We start from the raw sequence: 15,784 nt of genomic DNA, 5'->3' as shown, positions 1-15,784 counted from the left end.
GCTGTTTTTGTTGTTGCAACTTCTCTGCACCATCTCATCAGTTACGGTATGGAAGAAGAGCACCTGCTGATTCATAAAAGGTGTGTAATACAGTTTCTGACATGGTCACACGACATGTGGCATAAATAAGCAGATATTTAGAAAGAAAAATAATTTTAATGTTAAAACTTTTGCACGGTTATTATTACACGGCTATGTATATTGCAATAACATTGGGTCTGTGTAAACAGTCCCTGATTACAGTACAGTAGCATCAGGAGTAAAAGGGCTTCGACTTGAAAGGCACCAACATCTAATCACAGTTGTTTTAATGCCAGAAAAGAAAAACAGCATTTCACTTTTTCAAATGTATTAAGTCTGTGTCCTACGAGGTTAACTACACCTAACTTTACACTCTATCCAGATGTTTTAATGCGTTAAAAGTGGCAAGTATAAAAAGAAAACTAGTGACATCAATGTTTCTGTAGTGGACAAATAAGACCTCTTACTGTATTAGTATTATTATAAAAGATTACCAGACAAATAAAAAAATACATTGCACCAAAAAAATACAAACATGCTACGTGATGGAATTCATTGATCACAAACTAATCAACAGAGCCTGGTTCATAATGCTAGCACAAAAAATAAAAAAAGAGGTTTGGTGATTTTTGTTGTGAGAAATGTTGTGCTTCCATGTTACCACCAGAGGGTGTAATATTGATTTAAATGACCAACATTATTCCCTGATAAAATGCAGTCCAGATACAGAGTTAACAAAAGTTAGTTTCAATGTACAGCAACTGGCACTGTTGGCATTAGAGACAGTCATTGATATTCAAAGAATCATTGAATATCAACATAAAGAATCTGGCAATGTCCATTCAGGTAATTGAAAACGTAGAAATTCCGCTCTGCTAGAAAACCCTTCAAAAGGCACAGACCTCCTTGTTATCAGTTTACAAACTGAACGTGTATCATTACAGTCAACATTGAATAGTGAAAAAGTAAAGTCTACAACTTAACCTTTCAAAAGGTTTACCCTGTTGTGTTTTCCTGCACTAGTTATATAATTTGAGCCTCGAAAAGCAATGTCGACATGTATTTTCCCATGAGGTTTGCTATGGTCTTGCCAAAGAACTGCAAAAGTACGTAGGTACAATAATTTGCAATTTATCAAGGTATGACAACGTTTATGCTCAACACAAGAAACTAACTGTAAATTATAAACTCATATTATAACTCATTTACTGAGTCCATCGCCAAATATATGAAATTAAATACCCAAGCTCTGCAATTCTCCATATTATAGCTTTGTCTTATTCCTCTCTAATAACACTTAACTACTCAGTATATCATTCATCAGAAAGTTAATCTGTTTAATCTATTTACATGATAACACTGCTATACTGTACATTTGCCTTGTCTTGGATTGAAGATTAACTGTACAAAAATGAGTCTTTATGTGAAACAATAATATTTACTAAAGGGCTATTCCCAAAACTTCTTAACCCATTAGGAATATCTCAGTAATGATTCCTTTTTCATGTCTTCACCTGCAGATGAAGTCTGTAATCACATGTAGTGTTAATGGAAACTATATATGTACATGAATGCCTCTTGGGTTGCAGGGGGAAAAAACTCACACAACATATAGTAAAATAATTACAAATGGCAACTAGAACCTGTTTGACAGACCCTGGATAACGTTCAATTAATACCACCTCAGGGAATAAGACATCTAGTTCTATTTTGATTACAGTCACGTTTAAACGTATGTTTCTGTTACATGCATAGAAAAACCTTTAAAAGTGGTCTGACATGGAGTTTTTTGATTTGAAGGGATTTGCGTAAAGGTGCCACACCAAACATATGGGTGTGTCTGTTTGTGTATGTCTTTGTATCTATTGCATGTACCTTTATGTATATACTGTATATGTACAGTGGTGCAGGTGTGTCTTACACCCCAACAGGGCTTTGGTCTCCAGAGTCAGAGGAGGACACAGACACGGAGCAGCGGCGTCTCTTAGCCGCACTGGAGCCCTGGAGCATGCTGGGATGGAAGCCTGCATGTCGCCGGGCATGTTTAGTCAGGTGGTCACTCCTGATAAAGCACTTGTCACACAATGGGCAGTTGAAGCGCTTTTCGCCTGTGTGTGTGCGGTAGTGACGCGTCAGCTCGTCTGATCTGGAGAACTTCTTCCCACAGTCTGGCCAGGTGCACTCGAAGGGGCGCTCACCTGCGGAAACACACACACAAGTTTTGTTTAACAACACTTTTAAGGACTTCCCTTTGCCTTTGTTTAATTAATACGCTCCATCCTTAAAGCTGCAGTAGGTAACTTTTAGATAAAATAAGTTTGTCATGTTTGATGAAACTGTCACTATATCCTGGCAGTAGTAAAAGAGACAGATAATCCAAGAAAAATCATGTTTCTCTGGCTCCTCCTAATGGCATTTTCAAGAATAAAGGGTAGTACCAGACTCAGAATTATGCCAGTCGAATCGGACTTGGCTGTTCAATACAAAAAGGGACATTTAGTGCGACAGCGGCATACATGTTAGATAGTAAACAAGCTAACGCTGCTAACGACAGGTTGTAAATGTGCAACAACTTTTTTTGCTGACACTATATATCAAACTAAAGACAGATTGTGCCATATCAAGTTGCTGTGATATGCAAATTCACCACCTCTAAGCAGGTCTCTCCTCTCTTCCACTATCACTGCACTGCCTGCAAGTCTGCAGCTCTTAAGAGTAGCATGAAAGTCAAGAGCACTCTCTCCGCAGCAAAATCTGGGGACCAAAATGTCCCCAGAACTACACTGCACAGCACACTGTCGAGCAAAATTGACTGAGGGGTCTCTGACTGAGGATTTGAATCTCTTACTTCCAAGGGGCAGCCCTTGCAAGAATCCACCTTGCTTGAGAGAAAACAAACAATTAGAGCTGCACTTGTTTCTAACGCATGTCAATCACTGCTAATGTACATGCTGCGTTGCCAACAACAGCATACATGGCAAGGACAAGCAAACAGAAATCAGAAGAAAAACTTGCTTTCACTTTTACAGAAGCCATCTTTTGTTTACTTGTTTTGCCTTGCACATTATTGTTGCTGAAGGAGGGATGGAAAGATTTTTCATTGTTGGTGGTTAGTTCTTAGCTATTGTGTTTGTAAAGGTCCTCCTGAAGCTGCACACAAAGGATACTGAACTTGAGTGAGAGTATGCACCAAGGAGGAAGACTTTGTGGCATGTACAAGCAATGATCCATATACATAAGATTCCTCCTGGCTCTGATTGGTTGTTTTCATTCAGACATGATGGATTCTTGCAAATGCCATTAGGAGCACTAGGTGGAGCCAGAGGAACCTTGTTTTTTCACAAATTGTTTGTTTCATGTAATACTGTGATTACAAAGTGACAGTTTCAACAAATATGACAAAAGATATTTGATAAAAGTTACCTCTACAGCTTTAACCCCTGTATTTTGCTGATGTGCTTTTGCCTTCCTCATTGATACTGCTGTACACATGGGACTGTTTATGGGTTCCACAATGACCCAGTCCTATTTGCCCACTTGGGTTATGCTAGAACTACCTGGGTACCAAGTGGGTATTGGCCCAAAATGGGCATCTTGTCTGGGGCCCACATGGGTAAACCCACCAATGTGGGCAACTGACATAGGGCCAATTATAGAACACAAGGACAATCTCATATGGGGCCCGTTTTCAGCCCATTTACTACCCACAATGTCCCCACATACAAATGCTGGCTGGCTGGGACCCTAAACAGAAATGATGTATCTATTTTTCCTGAAAATCTGAATGAAAAATGCTCTGAATCAAGTCATCAGTTCAAAGTGTGATAAAACAAAATGTTGCATATACTTATTGAGGACTAACAGAGAAAACATTAGGGTTGACCTTCAACAGTTTACACCTAATATACAACCTTAACAATAAACAATAAACAACAATAAACAAATTCAGAAGCTTAACCATCAAAAGAGGGACGGTTGGCAATAATTAACCAACAAAAAAAAAGACAACACTGAAACACAGATACAAAATTGAGAGCGTGATTCAGAATAGTGGGAGGGGGAAGCACAGAGTACAAGCTCCACAAAATTTTGGGAAGGCCTGAATAAACAACATTTTCTGGGAACAATAACAGAACATATTGATTTAGAAATAGTGAGTCATGATAAGAGCCTCGTGCATACACAACTATGGCTGCTGCCACCTCCTCCTCCCACATGTGCTCTATTGAACCACATGTCTGCCCTTGTTTACAACCCGACATGAGGGGAGGGGAGGAAGATGACGTATGAGGAAATGGTGGTGCAGGGAGGGTTATCTCCGGACAAGAACATGAGGGGGGCAACAGTGTCGCAGTGACCTGCATGTGAATCAAGAGCCGAGACATTTATTATCCTACACTGTTACTCGCTATTATTAGCAGCACGCGCGATGCATGGCAACATAAAAACAGATGTAGTATAACACGCGATTAGTGATCGTTAGATGTATTTTTTGGATAACATGTATCATTATTATCATCACATCTGAACGATCTAGCATCACAAATATGGGCGGTGGCACGCGGTGTTCCCAGATCGCATTCTGGCTGCGTGTCAACAGCACATTAAAACACACCCCCATCTCTGTCTCACATAAGCCTCCCCTCCCTCCCCTCCCAGCCTGCCTCTGGGACGACGCTGAAGCTAGCTTCCGATTCGTGGCTGCCGATTCAGCAGTTAAGGGAAGAGCTAAGTATAAAGTAAATTACGTTGCTTAGCAACCGATCCTCGGCGTTTTTGACTAATTATTCACATTACACCAGGTCCAGATCAAAAACCAAAACTGGATTTTCCCAGAGAGGCAAAAGGTTGATGTAAACACACTTTCAGATTTGTGAAACCTTAATTCTATTTATGAAAATGCAAGTGTTTTTTTATCTGGACCCGGTCTAATGTGGGCCACATGTACAAAAAAGGGATATTCTTTCCCCTTAACTGTCCCCTTAACAACTGAATTGGGGGGGCTACGAATCAGAAGCTTACTTCAGCGTCCTGCCTGTGGGCCGGTCAGTCACACCCCCAGCAGGGGCTAATTCACGGGACCACCTTTCTAATAATCTGTTATTCATTTGCAGAAACATGTGGTCTCTCACTTACACGCCTCATGTCGCATTATACACAGACACACACACACACACACACACACACACACACACACACACACACACACACAATATGGACTATATGCTAACATTAGAAATCACGTGTTTACGTATCATATAATTACTTTAAATTGACACTTTTACCGTGCTGTTCTGTGTCTCATTTTCCACAACACTTGATGTACCAGATATAGAAGTTTACACAGTGATGTCAGCGTGAAATAAAGAGTAATGGCAGGAGTAACACAGAGCAGTTTCGCTGTAGTCAACACAATCGAGCCCATTAGTTTTCAGCTGTACTCACCGGTATGGACCCTGAGGTGGGCTTTGAGGTGGGACGACTTTCCGTACATCTTCCCACAGCCTGTGAAAGGACAGCAGTGTCTCTTCTCGGGAGACTCCTGCCTCGCCGCCGCCCTCTTGCTCCGGGGCTGTTTGGGTGCCACCGAGCCCCGGTTGTCCCCGGCGTTCAACCGGAAACTCCCCCGCTCATCCTTCATCTCCTGCGCTCCGACGTCGCTGCCTCCGAGACATCTGCTCTCTCCAGAGCTCACAGCGTTTGGATTGCATTTGTTCAAGTCCAATAAAATCATTGCAACCATCAGTAAAGTCCTGTTCTCCTGGCTGTCTTTCAACATGTCCTCTGTCCGCCCCGGTGGTCGACTGGGGTCACAGTCTGCAGAGACACCAAACTCTGACATCACTACAGCAGATCCAGGAGGAGAGAAGAAAATATGTACCTAAGAGCTTTACACTCAAAATAACTCTAAAATGTGGAGACAACAATTAGACCGCAATCCTCCCAGGAAACATGTGGTTAAGCATCCACACGTGTCGTCTTCAATGTGACTATTCCGCAAAGGCTGCGTTTTCTTGTTGAGGTTGCAGGGCGGATAAATAAACACCCCCCCACAGGAAACAGATAGCAGTTTGAATCTCTTCCTCCCGTCTTCACCGAGATCCTGTTTTCTTCTCCGGATCAATAAAACTGTACCGTTTACCAACTGCACCAAGCCTATTGTGTCTGCGGTTATTCCGCCTTTCTGTAAGCTCCCACACATGCGTCAACTTGTCCTATTTTACTGTGAGCAGCACTTCTCTCAACTCCAAGAAACAATTTCGCGGAATCCCACGGCGTCATCATAAAACGGCGCTGTGATTGGCTGAGAGGAAACATGACTCGTTTTTTGGAACTGTCCATTCACAGGGGTGATGGATGGAGCATTGGACCAATCACAAGCTGAGTGGGTGGAAAAGAGGGCAGGTCGGACTAACAGCGCTTTCAGGTGCTTTAGATGAGTGGGAAATATGGACACCATTGTCCAAAACAGATTTTTAAGTCTCTGCTAACGTACTTATAGATATGAATACGGCTATCTAACACACAAATACAACATATTTGGAAATATCTTAGCATAGCATTTAATTACATCGCGGGTTATAATTGAGTATGTAGTGTGATTTTAATGGAAATCATGCACCGTCACAAGTTCACACTTACTGTGGGCATTTTGTGCTATTTATTCGCCTATAGCAAATTCTAGCATACATATGTTTCTAAACGCATAGAAATTCCCGTCACCCCACTCATTTTGCCATTTCACAAGAAACACATCTCATATTTACGACATGCTATAGAAGACGAGTGAATGCAACATAGGGGCGTGATGAGGACAAACCTTATACTGGCACGCCCCCCAGGCCCACATGCTGGAGAAAGCAGTCTGGTGCAAAAGCCTATTTATTATATATTTTTACAAGCAGGCCTACATATTACGTCATATTTGTAAAGAAACTTGCTGGGGGCAGAATTTATGAATTTAAATATATTTATTTATCGCCAACACAGGCAAGATTATGTTGATTTGCTCAAAATGAACATAAACTGTGTGCAAGAAAACTATAGAAAAAAAGACACAAGGCTGCTAAAGAGCGGGTCTAATCCCATCCTGCATCAACTGCCACATTTAACATTTTTGATAATGAAAAATTAGATGCATTGCAACATCATATCACAGGCCACACTGACTATGGGGGCTTATTGTTGCTTCATATGTGGGGACTGCAGTGTTTGGCTGCTGGGTGTCTTAAAGAAGCCAGTGGTTGCTGGTACTGCAGGATGTCCCGCCTACAGCTGCAAAACTATTTGCTCTGCTGTTATCAATCAGTGAAGGTCAAAGCATGCATGCAGAGGCATACAATAATGCAGCTGTTACACCAGTCCTTCTATGTATGGGCTTTGTACTTTCAGCGACCTTGTAAAGGTTATCTGTGGTCAACAAGTTTATAGTCATCTTATTGTGATTTTTCATCTAAGCGTGAATCCTTTTAGTTTGGCATCATAACATGCTCATGTTAATTGTTAGTATGGTAGGTTACCATACTGTATTGCAAAATAACTAAGTTGAGGTTGATTATGTCTGCTTGGGGAAAAAAAGGAACTGCAGAGTTAAATGTCGATGACAGATCTTCTTTGACTATCATCCACTTGTCAGCAGTTGCACTGGCATCCAACCAGAGCTGGCAGTATAAGTATTCAGGCGATGACACATGAATCTGTGTCATAAAGAGAGATATATGTGTTTTGTTTTTTAGATGTAATCCAACCCAGCCACCGTGGCCCATAAAATTATGGCTGTGAACAGGTCTCACTGTTTCTCGGTTTCACAACCATGGTGCGATCCTAAATTAGTGCAGTCCTCATCTGTCCCCAAAGCTCTACACTTGAACTATTAACTGTCATTGTAACCTCACTTGACACTGTGCTGTTACCACTTTAAAATAGAGATTTTTTTGTCTTTCTTGCAAACTCAGCAAGAAAGAGATTATTAATGTGCCCCATGTGGAGCTTTAGTGTACATAGGTACAAGTCACCCTGTAATGATGTCTGCTGTTGTATGTTTCTGTGTCATATTGTTTGTGCTTTAATGTGTTTTTCATATGCTTTTAACTCTTATGCAACACAAATTGCCCTCTGGGACAAAGAACGAAACTGAACATAACTGACGTGAAAAAGTTAGATTAGATATATAGCCTAACCTAGTGACAGTCGGCTGGTATTGTGGTTAAAGCCTTCTCTCCATTTCTCTCACAAAGTTTGTTTTTGTGTGAAGTCATTACATGGTATAGAGTCACACTAACACTGTAATGTCTAAAATAGGAGCAATTGAGAAATACATCTTATCAGTGCTGTATGCATAGTGTGTAGAAATGTATACTATAGATACATTTAGAAATATAAAACACATCATAGTACTTGAATCCTCATAGTAAGAGGTCATCGCCATTGCATTATTTTGTTTAATAACAGTCATAAAGCCTTACAAACATGAATATAACAATACATTAGGACATAAAATGGCATGTATCACATACCGTCAGTTGCTCTACTTATTTTGCTTGAGTGTTATGGGGTTTTATGAGTATCATAGTAGTTTATGTATTGGTGGAGAGTGTGGTTAGCGCTTGCCATAATGTCTTTTTGATTGCTCAATATCTGCTTCAAGTAAAGTTACATGCTTACAAGATACAGTTCATGGGGATTTAATATTTAAAGATGGATGTTTGTTTGGGGAAACAGGAAAGGTTTGTTCTATTCGTGAATTTAGTGTAAAGTGACACATCAAGAAACCCAGTTGCTGGAAAAAAAAGTTGGCAATGTCCGCTTCTGCAAACCATGGATACATTATATTTGCACATTATTATGTAGCAGGCATATTGAAAGTTTACATTTTAACAATGCTGTGGTTAACCCTTGGTTAGGTTCAGGCACAAATACCGATTGCTTATGGTTAGGAAATAACCATGTTTTGGCTTAAAACACCCAGTTTTGGAGCCAAATTATGAAAAACAGCAATGTTTGGTGCCTAAAAAGCTGCTGGCTAAACAGCAAGAGTTCGATACATACACCCACAGTTGGTACCTAGAAAGCCGCTGGTAAAATAGTGATAGATTGCAACAAATACCCATGTTTAATGCTTTAAAAGCTGCGGGTAAAACAGCAAAGAGTCGCTACAAAACACCCACGTTTGGCACCTTAGCTGCTGGAAACACAGCAATGACTCGCTAAATCACAGTTGGTTTTGTTATTTATTGGTCTGCTGGTTGGCAGCAGTTTGGCCAGGATGGCACACCATCCTCTATCCCCTCCACCTCACAATGACTAGGCCAGCTACGTTACTTTAGAAACATTGATATGAAACATATGAAACATGTGAATGTAATGTATCTGTGCTTGAAGAAGTGTACAATACTAAGATTTTCTTCTGGCAACTGGGCTGCATGAAATATGTATCCTATTTTTGACACAGTGTAATTGAAACGGGAAGACACAGGTGGGATGAGTTCTGCTATGGATCTAAGATACTTTTTGTATCTTGTGAAGTATGAGCCATCAGCATACTGTGTTTCTTTATCCTGCCGAGGCAGCATGCCATCTCTTTTAATGACAGATGTGCTTTCAGCAGGTTGCTCTGTTCATCAGCAGTTTGAATGGACGGCTGCATTCTCACCCAGGGTTTTATAGAGGAGTCTGGTGTCAGGACCAACAAATAGTATGGTGGTCATATCATGCTCCTGTTTGAACCCTGTGTTTAGTAGAACATTACTTGACCTAAAGTAGACATTGTGTTGCCACTGAAGCATCAGGCCATAACAACACTGTCCCTTCAATATGGTTACAAGAAGCAAATGTGTGCTCATTATAACCTGTAGCCTTATATGGAAAACAGGGTTCATATAAATAGATATAGGACTGTGGATACCATGCGTTGTAATGCCTTATCAGAGTTTATAATACATTAAAAAGTGGGGTTTATAGGAATTGTTGTTGGTGATTTATTTGAATTTGAAAAATAAAGTTTGGTGTGGAGATATTTTAATAAATAGGCTGAGCTATTATAGATACCGTTTTGTTGTAAGGAAAACTTACAGTTGAGGACAGAGTCATCAAGCATGGTAAAGGGTGTTGGTTTCGTGGGGCGTGGGGGTGTTACATATGAAAAGAAAGGATTGAGTCCTCTGCTTGCAAACTTTGAGCATAAAAACAATGAATAGCCTGCTGAATTTTATGCAACAGCTGTCCCTATTATTTTATTTTTTTTCTTTTTAAATAAAAATCCTCTGCTACTTTCATGCATTCACTGGGGGCAACAAATGCACATGTTCTAAACTTTGAGAGGGACGTGTCCCCTGCATTGCCTGTCCAGACTCATGAGAAGTGCTAAGTGATGTGGCCTATATATACAGAGTATAAGGGTTACTCTGCAAGATACACTATAATGTAGCCAGTCCATTTGGAAGTGTAACAAGACACTCGGCTTAAAAAAAACAAGGGAGTGCCATGGGTGATTCATTCATGGGTAAAATTCCTAGAAAAACTCTCTGAGTAGTGGGGTTGCTGGGATTGAGCAATGCTGCCTCTGAACAATTTTTCCTTGGCAGCAGGAGACATGCTCTTCCCTGGGGCTGTTATGTGAGAAGAAAGGAGCTTAGACATCAACACAGAGGTGTTTTCCTGCTTTTGTCCTCAAACGCCCCTGTGCTTCTCTCTAAGGCACATCTTGCTGTATGCTGACGTAGCCATTATACTATTCATTGTACACATTTTTAAGGGTTGGTTGGTCACACTGTAGCAATATTTCACAACTGGCAGAGAAAAGTACCACACCTCTTTTGAACAACTGCAAACTCTTCAGACAAGGATCCTGTCTGCAATGCAGTAGTGACTCACTGCCTAACAGCACATTTATCGTGATCCCTTAATAAATAAAATGTCTAGTGCTCACACGATATGAGAAACCGCATGTGCAGAAGGAACAGTTCAAGAAGACCGCAGCAGTAATAACGCAAAGTTCCTATTTTAACTCCAAACACTGCAGGAACTCATCGCCCTTTTCCCAAGTTGTCCCGCAAAGAAACTCCACCTCCACTTAACTCGACTCACTGGCAGAACCCCCAACTTTCCAGGAATAAAATTAGGTTGAAAAGGGGGACTTGGCCGGACGCGTATAGCCTACAGCCTTCCTCCAACTCCTCCTCCAGCAGAGCTGTAAACATTTCTCTGAAGGAGGAGGCGCCTCTGCTGCTGTTGCTTTTGCTGCTCCCCGCTTCCCTTCTCACAAAAGTGCAAGAGTTCAAGAGTGCACGGCGCATCTGGGTCAGGTTGATGTGTTGACACGAAATACTGATTGTGTCAAAGTTGTTTTTGAGTGTGCATGCGCGTGCTGTAACAGAGAAAAGAAGGTGGGCACGTGCGCAATCTTAGTACAGAACGTTCCCCTCCACGTGCCGAGTAGGAACTGACGCACCACCCGCACCCTTATATGAAAAACTCTCACCAGCACCAGCAGACCACAGGCGGACAGACTGGAAGTCCTTGTTCAGTTTCCTCCTCTGTCATTGCAGACCGTGGATTCATGCAGAGAGGAACAGGGTGCAGTGCTGCTGCGCAGTGACGACAGAACACACAACAGGGCGGCGAGGAGCCAACACAGGGTTAACAACCCTGCGGCTGCTGCAAAGTCACTAAAACAGAAAAAGGGAACAACAAAGTAATCATACAGGGATAAATCACAGGCAACGTACATGCAGTGATGGTGGTATTTCCAAGATACGCTATTATACTTTATCATTACCACATGTCAGAGGTAAAAACTGTATCTTTAATATTAGTACATAACAGCCATAGTCGCTGGTTACTTGATATATACACACTACATATGATCAGCTCATGTCTTTTAATTAATTTTTCCAAGTAGTTTAAATTAGCCCCAGAAGAAAGATGATGACAATGCTATGTGCAAGTCCATGCATCAATAATAATTCAAAAGTATCATATAGGTTTTAGTACAGCGTATAGCCTAATACTCAGAGAGAGTGTTCTTCATAATGAGTAGACCTACTTTAATCTTTAAAAAATTAAGGTAATTTTTGGTATGTAGTTCAACTTAAATTGAAAAATGAATTCATGACTTTTACTATATTTTAGGTGTGTTATTACTGCTTTTACTCAGAGGTCCAGTGTGTGGGATTTAGTGGCATCTAGTGGGGAGGCTACAGAAGTGAAATTTCTCTTGCGAGCCAAGTATGCAGGGAAATTATGCTGGTGGATGCAAAAATGTGAATGGCAAAATCTAGAGCCAGCAATAACATGGCAGACTCCATGGAAGAAAAACTGTAAATGTTCGTTACCTAATACCCTTTTTCCACCAGAATTAGCATGTGTACACATTTTTTTAAACATGGGTAAACCTGCTAAAAAATGAGCAATACACTCCTTTCCCATTGCCAGTAGAGCAGAGCAGTGTACAAAGCTCTGCCGCAGATGAGTATGCCTTCCTGTGTTTGGTATTATTTTTTAGTGTGTCACATTCGGCCCCGTGGACAGGCTGAACAGCAGGTTTGTAAACAGTGGAAAGCAGCATGGAGACCTGTGAAAACTTTATGGCAGTTACTGTTACCTGTCCAAACAAAAATCAATACAATCATATCAGTCAATCAATCAAAACAACATAATAAAGCATGGCCTTTCAAAATTACCTTAAAAGTGACTCAGCATCTTTTAAGCATGGTATCAACAAACATTGAACATTGTAAGCTTTACAAAGGAAAACATTCATTACAGGGCTTTTGCATGGATTGTATTGTAGTGCAGATGGTAATGTTATCGTGTTCACAAGGCAGAATGAAACAGAAAGACATAAATGCAGAAATGATGACTTTCAGTGTGTGCACTGACGCACAGAGGGTTGTTTTACACAGACTTTAAAAGTATACGTGCTGTAAAATGTGACCTGTATAAACAATCATTACCAGAGAATGTGGTATAAAAGGTGTTAATTGTATCGGAAAAATAGTTAGATATAAATTACACAAATTGCATATTTTTACCACACATTTTTTTTTGTTATGGGACTAACTCAAAGTTGTGTTTGTGCCTCATGGCAGTGGGACAAGTTTTAAAAATGACAGACTACCAAGCTGCACCTGTCACACTCATCTTACAAGCAGTCAGCGAGGCAATGGGGGCCTGATGTCCTGCCTGAACTGCAGAACAGCTTGTGTTATGTGCCTCATTAGTCGATGGTCGACACACTAGATGTTTTATGAGTTCTACAACGTTGAGGCTGACAGCTCGTGGCCCCAATTTGTTGCTCACTTAAAAGGAGTCACAGAAATGCTTCCCTGATGTTTAGTCCAATAGGCAATAAGCAGAATGATGAGCCCTTTTCTCTGTGTATGAGTGTGTATCTGAGACACCCCTCTGTTTGCCTTTTTGTCATTAATGTAACTTGGAAACTGACTAGACATGCTCACTACCTCTCACATCTGAACATCGTTCTTTTTGTCGTCTGATTAAGTGAAGTAAAAACAGGCGAGACATGAAGTACCAATCTATTTAATTTTTTATTTAACAATGCATGCCAGACATGATCCTATTCACATTGAAGAATACAGATTTGTATTTGCATCCAAATACTCACTACTTTGATTTCATATTATAATCTCTCTATATATCTCTCTCTCTGTCGTCTTTACAGGTCGTCTCTGTACACTCTGAGTGGAAGAGCTGCATGCATTTGAAGGATATTAAATAAAGTGTGACCAGTAGGGGGTTAAGTCCCTTTCAGTTGTAGAAGCACATCAGCAATTATTGCAGAAAAAAACGTGCGTGGAACTCTCTTTAGGTTATGAATCACAGGTCGCCATAGGAGGGAAGCTGATAATCATCATATGCTCATGAGATACAGTATAGGAAAATATTTAAAAAATACTGTACATTGAGATTCTGTCGGGTTGTGTTGTGTTGGCATGCCTCCCTGTCACTGGTGTCATCTATATGTCCAGGTTCACACACAGTCAATGTACACGCACATACACACATACGCACGCTTCCTATCAGTACTGTCCCGCCATGTCAACATACCACAAAACCATTTATAGAATCATGTACACACGATTTAAGAAGTGCCATGGACACATATGTTATCTCATATTCCTTACTGTAAGGATAAAGAAATTTAAAAGGGACTATTTTCATTTCTCGTCACAGTAGGTCAAATAGGAGGGTCTAAACGTTCTGTCTGACACAGTTCTGTTTTCATGGTTAGCCATGCATAACTGAGTTGGGCTGTACGACCTTTGCTTGGTTAACCCCTGTCCGCCACAGCTGTGTAGACAACACCTCAGCAGAGCACGACTCAGCTCGTTTTCATTTGGTTTGGCAAGGTTTGGTTTGGTTCAACTATAAGGGACCAAAGCCCTCTCAAACAATATGCAGTTGTTAAGAAGTCAAACTCCTGTGGATCAAAAAAGTCAGTCAATCGAGTATGAAGACATTCATATTCATATTCTATTGCCATTTCTGAAGACATAAGACACAAAAGAATGTCCCTACAATCCCCGAAGACTCTGGGTTCGACTCCTAAAGCACAGTGATTATATTGGAAGCCTTCTACTGCAGACAAATCCAAATCTCTATCTCTTTCTTTCTTTCCACCATGATAAACTTGCTACCTTGCATCACTGGGGTAATGTTGTCCCTGAGCATTGACTTGGGGTCAACCTTTCTCTCTTAAACATATAATACTACGTATTTGTTGACTGTAAATGTGATCCTTTGTTTGTACCAACGGGCTACAACATTCCATTTGTCATCTTATAGGTATTTTAAGTGTGTTACTTCCTGATCTGTCCAACCCACATGATCCATACTGAGCATGTGTCCACAATGACAGAGTTGTAATTGCTGGGTTAAAGGAGCACTCCACCAATTTTAGTTAACTATTCCGCCTATGAACACAGTTGTATGTATTTTGTAGCTCTGGAGAGGGCTTGCTGAAGTCTAAAGCCTTTTTTACATGGATATGCTGATGAGCGACTAGAAAGTCCCTTCATCACATCACCTTTGCTTTTTTACAAAGAAACTAACAGCAGCGGTATCACACTGCCCAAGTGTGTGATTTTAGACAGCATACCAGCATCGCGGAAGCAAAAGAGGCATGACAGGTGTGACGTGACACAACGGCATTAGCTTTGTGAGCAAGTGTGACATGACTTACGCAGCGTCACCGCTTTCTAAATAATAATAGTGACATGACATGGCAATAAAAGTAATTTACCATTCCTGTTAGCTGATCTTGTTCTTTTTTTTAGAAGGTAGGGAGCTGCCCGGCCTCATCTTTACCCCAAATTGCAGTTATTTTCGGTTGCTGGTCTTGCGTGAATAGCAGTTAACAGCTAGTAGCTGATTTTTAAATCTCTGCACACATAACATGTTGTCAAAATGTCACACCTGTCCTGTCCATGGTCCTGTCTGGCCAGCTTTACCTTTTACACAGACCTTGATTTCGTGCTGTTACTTACTCCGCTGCCAGCTTTAAGGCAATGAAACTCTGTCCCCCTCATTCTGCAATCATACCTTTTACAAAGAACGTCAAGGTGTAATAACTGCCCATTATGAAATTTGTAAAATGGGCTTCCAAAAGTAACCCTGATGATGTCATCAGGGTTAATTTCAGTTAGGTTTGAAACTTTAAATATTTCATAGACAACCTGTGTTACTAACCAGGGACAATGAGTTTGTAAGATGAAATGATTTAACAGTCAGTCTATAAAAAGAT

General features: G+C 40.8%; 1 protein-coding gene across 1 annotated transcript; it reads right to left on the bottom strand.

The window, feature by feature from the left end:
* Nucleotides 1-136: 136 nt before the first annotated feature.
* On the bottom strand, nt 137-6,268 carry klf9 (Kruppel-like factor 9). The gene is made up of 2 exons (XM_042488950.1): nt 5,467-6,268; nt 137-2,219 (listed from the first exon to the last, which is right to left on the bottom strand). Exons 1-2 carry the CDS (start codon nt 5,861-5,863, stop codon nt 1,939-1,941), a joined length of 678 nt encoding a protein of 225 aa, XP_042344884.1. The 5' UTR covers nt 5,864-6,268; the 3' UTR covers nt 137-1,938.
* Nucleotides 6,269-15,784: the final 9,516 nt, after the last annotated feature.

Source organism: Plectropomus leopardus, chromosome 6 (assembly GCF_008729295.1).
Source record: "Plectropomus leopardus isolate mb chromosome 6, YSFRI_Pleo_2.0, whole genome shotgun sequence".
NCBI lineage: Eukaryota > Metazoa > Chordata > Actinopteri > Perciformes > Serranidae > Plectropomus > Plectropomus leopardus.
Note: the sequence above shows the minus strand (reverse complement) of the source record. Positions and strands in the feature narration are given on the sequence as shown.

Bases quoted from the DNA above. Each gene is read 5' to 3' on its own strand.
- klf9 (XM_042488950.1), bottom strand. From the start codon at position 5,863: ATGTCAGAGTTTGGTGTCTCTGCAGACTGTGACCCCAGTCGACCACCG. The intron at 2,220-5,466 runs GTGAGTACAGCT...GTGTTTCCGCAG, and splicing joins CCACCTCAGGGTCCATACCG to GTGAGCGCCCCTTCGAGTGC.